Source organism: Mauremys mutica, chromosome 1, assembly GCF_020497125.1.
Source record: "Mauremys mutica isolate MM-2020 ecotype Southern chromosome 1, ASM2049712v1, whole genome shotgun sequence".
Taxonomy (NCBI): domain Eukaryota; kingdom Metazoa; phylum Chordata; order Testudines; family Geoemydidae; genus Mauremys; species Mauremys mutica.
Genome location: NC_059072.1, coordinates 369,252,690 through 369,263,219, shown reverse-complemented (window position 1 = coordinate 369,263,219; position 10,530 = coordinate 369,252,690). Strand labels below are relative to the sequence as shown.

Below are 10,530 nucleotides of genomic sequence, written 5' to 3'. Positions count from 1 at the left end.
GAAAATGTCATTTTTCAGTGTGTGAAAAGCGCTCAATCTGCTTCTCCCATGAGAACAGCCTCCAGTACTGTATGCAGTGTCTCATATTAACATTGTCCCTCCATGCAGGCATTTCTACTGCGACCATTACCGGAGATCTTGAGGAACACACAAAAAGTCAGGGGAGCATATGGTAAATCCAGGAGACACCCTTATGCCTTAGAGTTGGATACTTTCTCCCCTACTCCATGTCAAATTCCAACACAACCAACTTCACCAACCCCTCCACCTTCATCCTACTTGGCATTCCTGGCCTAGAGGCAGCCCATATCTGGTTCTCCATTCCCTTCTGTGCTATGTACGCCATAGCCGTGTTGGGGAACTTCACCATCCTGTTCATTGTGAAGAGGGAGCCGAGCCTCCATGGGCCCATGTTCTATTTCCTCTGCATGCTGGCTGTCACCGACCTGGTCATGTCCACCTCCACCCTACCGAAAATGCTGAGCATCTTCTGGTTCAATTCCAGGGAGATCAGTTTCAGTGCCTGCCTCACCCAGATGTACTTCATTCACTCCTTCTCAAAGATGGAGTCTGGAATCCTCGTGGCCATGGCTTTTGATCGCTATGTGGCCATCTGCAATCCTCTGAGATATTCCATGATCCTGAAAAACTCTGTTGTGGCCAAGATAGGCCTGGCCGTGGTACTGCGTAGTGGAATAATCACATTACCCTATCCCTTCCTGGTGAGGCAGTGGCCATATTGCAGAACCAACATCATCCCCCACTTCTATTGTGGGTATATAGCTGTGCTGAAGCTGGCCTGCGCTGACATCCGCATCAATAGTTACTATGGGTTGTTTAATCTTATCTCGGTGAGTGGAATGGACATGTTTTTTATCGCCGTGTCCTATACTCTGATCCTCCTGGCCATCTTCCGCCTCCCCACAAAGGATGCCCGGCTCAAAACTTTTCGTACCTGCATCTCTCATCTATGTGCCATGTCAGCTTTGTACATCCCAGATTTATTCTCTGCCCTCACGCAGCAGTTTGGCCACAATGTGCCACTTCATGTCCTCATTCTTATTACCAGTGTGTATCAGCTGGTGCCCCCCATGCTGCACCCCATCATTTACGGGGTGAGGACCAAACAGATCCGGGGCAGGCTGATCCAGCTCTTTACTCATAAAGAGACCTAAATGTTTTCTCCTTGTGCTCTGGCTCTCAGATTGAGCTCCGTGCAGAGCTGGTTGGTGCATGGTGATGGGGCCTCTTCCCTGAATCACTTCCTGGACAGACAGAGACATTAAACCCTTCCCTGTCCTTACTGTGCTGTGTCAATGTGATGAACTGAGGTATCAGTCTATGTACAGTAGATTGGGTTGTAAACTTTCTGATTGATCTTAGCCGGGTACCTGAAATTGCAATCTTGCCTCATCTCTTCTGTCAAGCCTCAACCCTGCTGTGTGTCTTCTCCCCAATGTGCTGCCCCTGTCACTTACTCCTGTCTTCCCGTCCCCTTGTCAGCTGTGACCCAGTCATCTCTAAAATCAATGTGTTCTCACATCTTATGGCAAGTCACTTAACGGGCATGAATTCGTGTTAAAATGTAAACGTTTATTCTTAATTTGTTACTAGCCCTGTGGAGAAAGAGCCACTCAGGGTCATAACAGGGGCCCAGCCAGAGGATAATCATAAGTCCATGACACCGTCTGACACTTTGCTGCTGGATGATCCTCATCATTTCTGTTGGACACCTGTGATTTCACGGGTAAGGTGAAGCTCCCTCTCCAGCATTGGGGAGACTTCTAGCTTGTCCTCTGGGCCACGAGAGCTGTTTTGGAGGAGTGGAGGGGAACAGGGAGGGAGGGCATCCTGGTCTACCAGTGGGCCCACAATTTCTGTGACAAGCCTTTCAGGTTGGCCAGTGATTGTTTGAAGGCTGGCTGGGGATTCTCCTGCCCATGAGAATCCTCCTCACCCTCAGAATGAAGCCAAACATCTTTAAACATTGAACACCAGAGGCTCTAGGGTGGTTTTCCATGTTGCCAGGTCCTCTCCTTTCTTTGTGATATAGGGTACTATCAGGGTTCCCTCCCCACTCTGAACTCTGGGGTACAGATGTCGGGACCCACATAAAAGACCCCCTGAGCTTATAACTGCCAGCTTAGGTTAAACACTTCTCCAAGGCGCAAATTCCTTTCCCTGTCCTTGGATGGTATTGTTGCCACCACCAAGTGATTTAAACAAACATTCAGGGAGGGGCCACTTGAAGCCCTACCCACCCCAAAATATCCCTCAAGCGCCTTCATCCCCTTTCCTGGGAAGGGTTGAGAATAATATTCCCCTCTAGGCTCAACTTTAAAGTTACAAAACCAGGAATATATCCCCCTCGTAGAATAAGAAAAATTTGCAAGCTAAACGAAAAGATAATCTAATGTATTTCCTTGCTATTACTTACAATTTCTGCAATTTTATATGCGTCATTTCAGTAGAAGCTGGGTTATGTGCTTGGTCTCTCTCTTTGTCCTGAGAGGGGACAAAACAAAGAGAACAAAGAAGAACCCCCCCTCCCACCGCCCGATTTGAAAGTACAGGTAAAGAAGGGATTTTATGCTACTCTTAGCTGTATGTTTATGACAGGTACTCTGTGGTTTGCCTGCAGAAAACCCACATGGATCTAGCTGCCATGACTAGTTGGTGGCTGGAGTGGGAAGACCAGGTATATTGTAGACACCTCAGCATTCATTCGGCTGGGGTGGCCACCCTGTTCTCCCCCTATCTACAGCCTGAGATGTTGGGAGTTCCCAAGGCCGTCCCAGGTCACCCACTGCACCTCCAGGCCAGTGTGGAGGGGCTGACTTTGAATCTGTCCAATGTCTACGCACCGAATGCAGACCCAGAGTGGGTGTGTTTCTATCAACAGGTGTCTGCCATCCTTGGCACCTTGAATCCCCACTAGTGCCTGGTCCTCGGTGGGGATTTTAATACCATCTCTGGGGACCAGAATACTTAAGGATCATGAGCAGCCAGGCTGCTGCAGTCATCCTCAGAGAGATCGTTGATCATCACTTCCTGGTGGACATCTGCAAGACCAACACACAGATGACAATTCCTCCTTTACCTATGTAGAGTGTGCCCTTGTTGCTGAGAAGGCTAATAGCATTTTGGGCTGCCTAAGAAGGAACATTGCCAGTAGATAGAGGGACGTGTCATTCCCCTCTATTTGTCATTGGTGAGGCCTCATCTGGAGTACTGTGTCATGTTTTCGGCTCCACACTACAAGAAGGATGTGGAAAAACTGGAAAGAGTCCAGCGGAGGGCAACAAAAATGATTAGGGGGCTGGAGCACATGCCTTATGAGAAAAGGCTGAGGGAACTGGGGTTGTTTAGTCTGCAGAAGAGAAGAATGAGGAGGGATTTGATAGCTGCTTTCATCTACCTGAAAGGGGGTTCCAAAGAGGATGGATCTAGACTGTTCTCAGTGGTAGAAGATGACACAACACGGAGTAATGGTCTCAAGTTGCAGGGTGGGAGGTTTAGGTTGGGTATTAGGAAAAACTTTATCACTAGGAGGGTGGTGAAACACTGGAATCGGCTACCTAGAGAGATGGTGGAATCTCCTTCGTTAGAGGTTTGTAAGGTCAGGCTTGACAAAGCCCGGCTGGGATGATTTAGTTGGGAATTGGTCCTGCTTTGAGCAGGGGGTTGGACTAGATGACCTCCTGAGTTCCCTTCCAACCCTGATATTCTTTGATTCTCTGTCCAGTTGGAGGTTGATTGGTTGAGCAACTTGTGGTCGACCACATGTATATATTTTTTTCTGTCTTGCCTGGGCCCACTCCTCCAGCATTCAACCGGCACAGTTGTCAGCCCACCATTTAGTGACTATGATGGCCTCTTTCATCTTGGAGCTCACCTGGGGCTCTTCATCCTTCAGATCGCTCCACACATACTCCAGTAGGTGTGGGTCACCTTACTGCCTACTCCTCAGGTTTTCCATGAGCGGTCCTACAAGAGGGTGATTCCCCACCTACGCCCTCACTGCAGAACCTCTGGAATTCTTGATTGGGATCCTGTCCTATGAGACCCTCCGGCCCCCCTCACTATCACAACCCAAGCCAGCTGAACAACCTGCATCCATTTCATTTCTGAATTCCATCAAGGACACAACCTTACATGCTCATGCTCCACACGCTTCATTTCCTCAGATACCCTGATACCAAATGGAGAAACCTAGACCTCTCCCAGCTGCAGAGGGTGAGGAACCCGGTGTTCCAGAAAGTACTCCATCCTGGTCCCACGGTCCACTGGGGATATTGGTTGGTGGCTCCTCCCTGGAGCCATGAGCACAGGCATGTACGTGGCACAGTTCACCCCCATTCCAGCTGCCTGCCCATTTTGTAGCATGAGGCAGACCCTGGCGCATGCCTGTCTAGAACATGCAAGGTTGCAGCCCCTATTCCAACTTCTCCATAACTTCAACAGGAGGTTCTGGCTGCACTTTTCCCCAAACCTTTTCATATCTGCTCCCTGCTTTAGCTCAACATACAGGATGTGGCCTGCAGGTTGCTTTTGTTACAGGTGAAATATACTCTAATATTAATCTGTAAACTTATTAATAAAACAAATAATCAAACCCATTAGAAATGGCCAGGGACTTGGGAATTAGAAGTGACAGAGAGAGGGAGGCATGTGTGTGTGTGTGTGGGGGGGGGTGAGTTATAAAGGAAGGAGAGACCTGGACCTAAATACACCAGAAGAAAAGAGAAAGAGAGAGAGAGAGAGAGAGAGCGAGAGAGAGAGAGAGCGAGAGAGAGAGAGAGACCTGTTACAAAACCCACTAGAACAGGGACTCCTTGTCTCTGCCGTTCTGGGGAGCACTTTCCAAGGGACACAAAAACTCTCTCCCTGACCCCAGACAGGCACCGTGTGTTCCAGAGCCCGGCTCAATCAGGTCTGGAACGAGAGCACTTGGGGAAACACAGATGGCAGAGGAGTCACATATGGGTGAAGAAAATATCTTGTGGACACCTCCCTGGCCAGGGCCACTCCCCATCCACATCTGTGTAGCAGCTCCAGGTTTTGTGTCACAGCCCCACTCAACCTTGTGAAGCTGAACAGTCACCAGCCAAGGGTGTTTGGGTGAATAATTCAGACCCTGGGTCTGTGTTGGAGCAGGCGGGCATGTCTGGCTCAGCAAGACAGGGTGCTGGGGTCCTGAGCTGCCAGGGCAGGAATTCAGCAGCAGAAGTAGTCTTGGCACATCAGGTGGCCGCTCCCAAGGGGGGTTCTGTGATTCAACCCGTCACACCTTCAAAAACACAGAGACTGGATGAGTCAGAAGAAGCTGGGGCAGGCGAGAGGGACAAATGTGGCAGTGGGGACTCTTTGGTTGCAGGGTTCTGGTTGCAGCAGAGAGAGATTCCAGCTGGAGGAGAATCCAGGAGATCCTGAATGCCCTGGAGGGCTCTGACGAAATCCCAAAGATGCTCCAGCATGGTGAGGACACAGAGGCAGGGAGTGGCGTGCAGGTGTCGTATAGTGATTACCTGGATCTGGGTATCGTTTGTGCTCTCTCAAGTAGAGTAATTGTTTGAGGAACCTCGTTTGCAAGACCTGCGTCTGTTTCCTTTAACAGGCATGTGCCCCGAAAGAGAGAAACTGGAAACAGAGTGGGCCCAAGGGGAGCCCTGGGAAGGGTGTGCTGAAGCAATGGGAGAGTCTGGGGCATCCAGGCCAAAACTGCCCTCAGAGTCTCTGCTCCCAGATGGAGGTGCGAGAATGGAAGCCGCCCCACGAGAGTGAGCCTAGAAACCCAGAACCAGCGAACACCTGAATCCTGCTCTGACTCAAAATCACATGTCCAGTGTGTGGGACCCAAACAGAGCCACCTACCAGGTGTCCAGCCACAAGAGCTTGAGCAGGGCTGTGACAGAAAACGTGAAGCTGCTGCACAGATGCTAGTGGACTGTGAGTGGAAGGGGAGTGGGTCTGGGCAGGGAGGTGTCCCAAGATGTTCTCTTCACCCAAATATGACTCCTCTGCCCTCAGTGTTTCTCCAAGTGCTCTGGTTCCAGAACTGATCCAGCCGGGCTCCCTTGGAGGAAATTTTTCTTCAATACACGGTGCCTGTTTGGGTGAGAGAGAGAATTTGTTTCTTCCTTGGAATGTGCTCCCCAGAACGGCAGAGACAGGGAGTCCTTGTTCGAGTGGGTTTCATCCCGTCTCTCTCTCTCTCTCTCTTTCTGGGAGTACCAGTCTGGGGTCAGGGAGTGGATTTCTCTTCTCCCTTTGAACTTGCTCCCCAGGATGGAAAATACAGGCAGTCCCTGTTTTAGTAGGTTTTATCCCATCTCTCTCTCTCTCTCTCTCCGTGCATTTAAGTCCATTTCTCTGTAACTAACCTCACACGCCTCCCTCACTCTGCCAATTCTAACGTGCATCCCACATTAGGTGCCAGTTACAAACACTCAAGGGGCTGTTATTGGCTTGACTTCAGTGTCAACTGCAGGTGCAGCTCTGGGAATCGCTCCAGCTCAGAGCTGATCTGGCTGGGTGTAGCGGGGTGGTCCCCCTGCTCCTTCCCTTCAGGGCTTGGAACAGCCCAGGAGGGGGCTGTGGCTGGGGCAAGAAGCCTGGGCTGATTGGGGAAAGCAGGCTCAGCTGTGGCCATGCCCCAGTCAGGCCCAGCTGGCCCCTATAAGAGGCAGTGAGCCAGGAGCCCAGTCAGTCTCCCTCTGGCTGTAGTGAGAGAAGGCCCTGGCTGCAGGGAGCTAGAGACAAAGTACCTGAGTGGAGCAGGGCTGGGGACAGGCAGAGGAGCTGGGGAGCTCCCACCTGGAAAGCCCCAGGCTGCGGCCTAGCATTAGGCCAACAGGTACTGGGGGTTGCAGAGGGCAGACCCGGGGTAGGCCAAGGCAGCAGGTCCAACCTCTTTGCCTATGATGAGTGGCTGATACCACAGTCTGCCCCAGGGCACGGGGGCTAGATGGAGACTGGGCAGTAGCCAAAAACTGAGGCGAGGTGGGATAGTGGTTGGGGGTTCCCTAGGGAGGGGAAACCCAGATTGGTGGGGTACTGCCAGGGGGCAGCATCCCAGTCAAAAGGGCACCGGGGTCCAGGGAGGGACCCGGGGGCCAGAGGACAGGCGGGTCACCACCCTGCAGAGGGCGCTCCTGGCTGGAAAAAGAGCTAATTCCCTGAGAGGCCAGCAGGAGGCGCCACAGGAGTGAGACCGCACGTCTACATAAGAACATAAGAACATAAGAGAGGCCGTACCGGGTCAGACCAAAGGTCCATCTAGCCCAGTATCTGTCTACCGACAGTGGCCAATGCCAGGTGCCCCAGAGGGAGTGAACCTAACAGGCAATGATCAAGTGATCTCTCTCCTGCCATCCATCTCCATCCTCTGACGAACAGAGGCTAGGGACACCATTCTTACCCATCCTGGCTAATAGCCATTTATGGACTTAGCCACCATGAATTTATCCAGTCCCCTTTTAAACATTGTTATAGTCCTAGCCTTCACAACCTCCTCAGGTAAGAAGTTCCACAAGTTGACTGTGCGCTGCGTGAAGAAGAACTTCCTTTTATTTGTTTTAAACCTGCTGCCTATTAATTTCATTTGGTGACCCCTAGTTCTCGTATTATGGGAATAAGTAAATAACTTTTCCTTATCCACTTTCTCAACATCACTCATGATTTTATAGACCTCTATCATATCCCCCCTTAGTCTCCTCTTTTCCAAGCTGAAGAGTCCTAGCCTCTTTAATCTTTCCTCATATGGGACCCTCTCTAAACCCCTAATCATTTTAGTTGCCCTTTTCTGAACCTTTTCTAGTGCTAGAATATCTTTGAGGTGAGGAGACCACATCTGTACACAGTATTCGAGATGTGGGCGTACCATGGATTTATATAAGGGCAAAGTATCGTTTATTTTAAATATTCTCTAATAAAATTTAAATCTGTTCTTATCAGTTTAATATCTGATATGTCCTTTATTTGAGGACTGTATATTAAATTGATTTTTGGAACAGGGAGTTGGAATAGGAGCTTGCTCCATCCGCTCCACGCATCAGCCTGGTATTGCAGTACTGCCGGGCATGGTGCACCTCCCCCAGGGAGAACATAGTGGTTTAAAAAATAGATCAAAATTCTTTGTGCTCTGTAAAGCTCTGTGCTTCTTGGTCTTTTGGGTGAGATCAGAGCTCAGATCGAGCGTGACAGACCTTAACTTTGCCATGCGAGGGTCATTCTATCCCTGGTATATGCTGTCCAATACCAAAATGCTAATATCCCCCTACAACCTGTATGTTACCCCCAATGACACAATAACTGACGCTTCAAACACTTTGTATTGTTTATTTTCAAATATTCTCTAATAAACTTTAAATCTATTCTCAGTCTTATTCTCTATCCCCTTTTTAATGATTCCTAACATCCTGTTTAATTTTTTGACCCTCTGCACACTGCGTGGACATCTTGGCTAAAGGTGTCTTTCTGCACTGGGCCCTTTGTCCAAGGTCCCTCCCTTGGCTGGTCCCAGTTGCTCGACACACCTGGCTCTGTGGCTGCAGCTCTGCTCCCAGCACAGGGTCTGCTCTCTCCCTAGGTTCCTCCCCCCCGCACCGACCCAGGGGGACTGGATCAGAGCGATGAATTATGGGAAAAGGCAGATCCCAGCTTGGGATCCAATGGGGCAGTGAGGGGGCAGGGCTGAGGACGGGGATATGGGGAAGGAGGGGGCGGGGAGTGCTCGGTAGCTCCCACTCTGGGAAGTCCTTGTCTACACTGGGCAAGGAGCCATGTCCATTACTCTGGTTATTCATCCAGGTAAAACGAAGTCCCTGGCCATTAATGTCATGAAACAACCTGCAACTTCAAACTGTAACTGGATCGGTATTAACCTCTCTGTGGGGTAGCTAAGCATGTGGCAGATTCATAGGCAGAGCTGGAGGTGGCTCGAAAGATGTGGCACTTGGAGAGCAGCAGCTGCTGCCCTGCTCCCTTCCACAGCCTTTGTGGGATGCCGTGGAGCTAGGAGGCCCAACCCTCTTTCTGCTCAGTGCTGGTCATAGACCCTTTACCACCCGCCCTGACTGAGGGCCAGGGGCTCAGAACTGACTGTTTGCTGCTCAGCCCTGACTACAGGCCCAAAGAGGCAATACTTCCCCTCTCGCAAGCACAGAGTCTCAGTGTAGCAGAAAATGTTTAATAACATGAGATAAACAACATAGCATTAAATTGGGAAAACACCTCAACTAGGCTGTGTCCTTTTCCCTGGGCTCTTGAGTCCAGCAACCCCCAAATCACCCCAAGACTCCAAAGTCCAATGACTCAAATGTCCCAAGAATCCAGCAACCCAAAAATCACCCACAGTCCCCAAAGTCCCACAACCCAAAGGTCTCTGTCCCGGGTCACTGCAGCCCCAGAGTTCAAAAATCTATCCGCAGGGGCTCCCCCCCCCGCCAGCCTGGGTAAAATGGGGCACCTTACGTGGTCCGGGGCCGACTGCCCTGCCTCTCCGTGGGATTCTGCTTCCGCCTTCCCAATGAACTGCTCAGCTCTGCTCCGTTCTGCCAGCTGCTCTGCTCCACCAGCCATCCCGTGATCTGCTCCAGCCGTCCCCACAAACTGCTCAGCTCCCCTCGCTCCATGGGCACTCCAACTGTCCCACAAACTGCTCCGCCCCACCAGCTGCTCTGCTCCACCAGCCATCCCGTGATCCGTTCCAGCCGTCCCCACAAACTGCTCAGCTCCCCTCGCTACATGGGCACTCCAACTGTCCCACAAACTGCTCTGCCCCACCAGCTGCTCTGCTCCGCAATATAGCTTCAGGCTCCCCCACTAGTTAGCACAGCTCTTTAGTGATTTCAGCTCTTAGTGAGTTCAGCTCAGTGACCTGTAACTTAGATTCTAAAAGGAATCAAAAATCAGCTCTGATAGTCAACACTGGACAGAGGAGGAGGTGCAATTAGTGCTTCTGGCTCACACAAGGAGCCCACTCCCTTGTCTAGCGAGTGCCACTCAATTGATGGTGAGAGTCCCTGTCACAAAGCAGTTTCACAGTTCCTCATCCACACAATCAGGGTGACAACACTCCACTCCTCCCGCCCCAACAACAAAGAAACTGGGGATCCCACAGCTGCCAAAGCAATCATCCCAGGCTGCCGTGGGCTATGCCAAGAGGGGTGGGTGTGCCTATGCAAACACGATCAGCCCCTGAAATTCTTTTCCACACTTGCCATAATTCACCACCAGATGTCAGGGCAGAGCTCATCCTGACTCTGCTTACACCTACATGTACCAAGATCACCTCTGGAGTCTTTTTTAAAAATCAGCATCACATTAGCTCTCTGCCAATCATCTGGTACAGAGGTTGATTTAAGTGATACGTTACATACCATGGTTAGTATTTTTCCACTTTGATATTTGAGTTCCTTCAGAACTCTTAAATGAATCCCATCTGGTCCTGGGGAATAATTACTGTTTAATTGATCAATTTGTTCCAAAAGCCTCCTCTAATGATACTGCAATGTGGGACAGTTCCTC

General features: G+C 50.5%; 1 protein-coding gene and 1 non-coding gene across 2 annotated transcripts; both read left to right on the top strand.

The window, feature by feature from the left end:
- Window positions 1-227: 227 nt before the first annotated feature.
- Window positions 228-1,175, top strand: LOC123375630 (olfactory receptor 52E4-like). The gene has a single exon (XM_045026705.1). The coding sequence runs from the start codon at window positions 228-230 to the stop codon at window positions 1,173-1,175; it is 948 nt and encodes a 315-aa protein (XP_044882640.1).
- A 6,735-nt stretch (window positions 1,176-7,910) lies between these two features.
- Window positions 7,911-8,095, top strand: LOC123362312. Its single transcript, XR_006576417.1, has one exon. It is a non-coding gene; the product is annotated as a U2 spliceosomal RNA (small nuclear RNA).
- The last annotated feature ends 2,435 nt before the right edge of the window (window positions 8,096-10,530 follow it).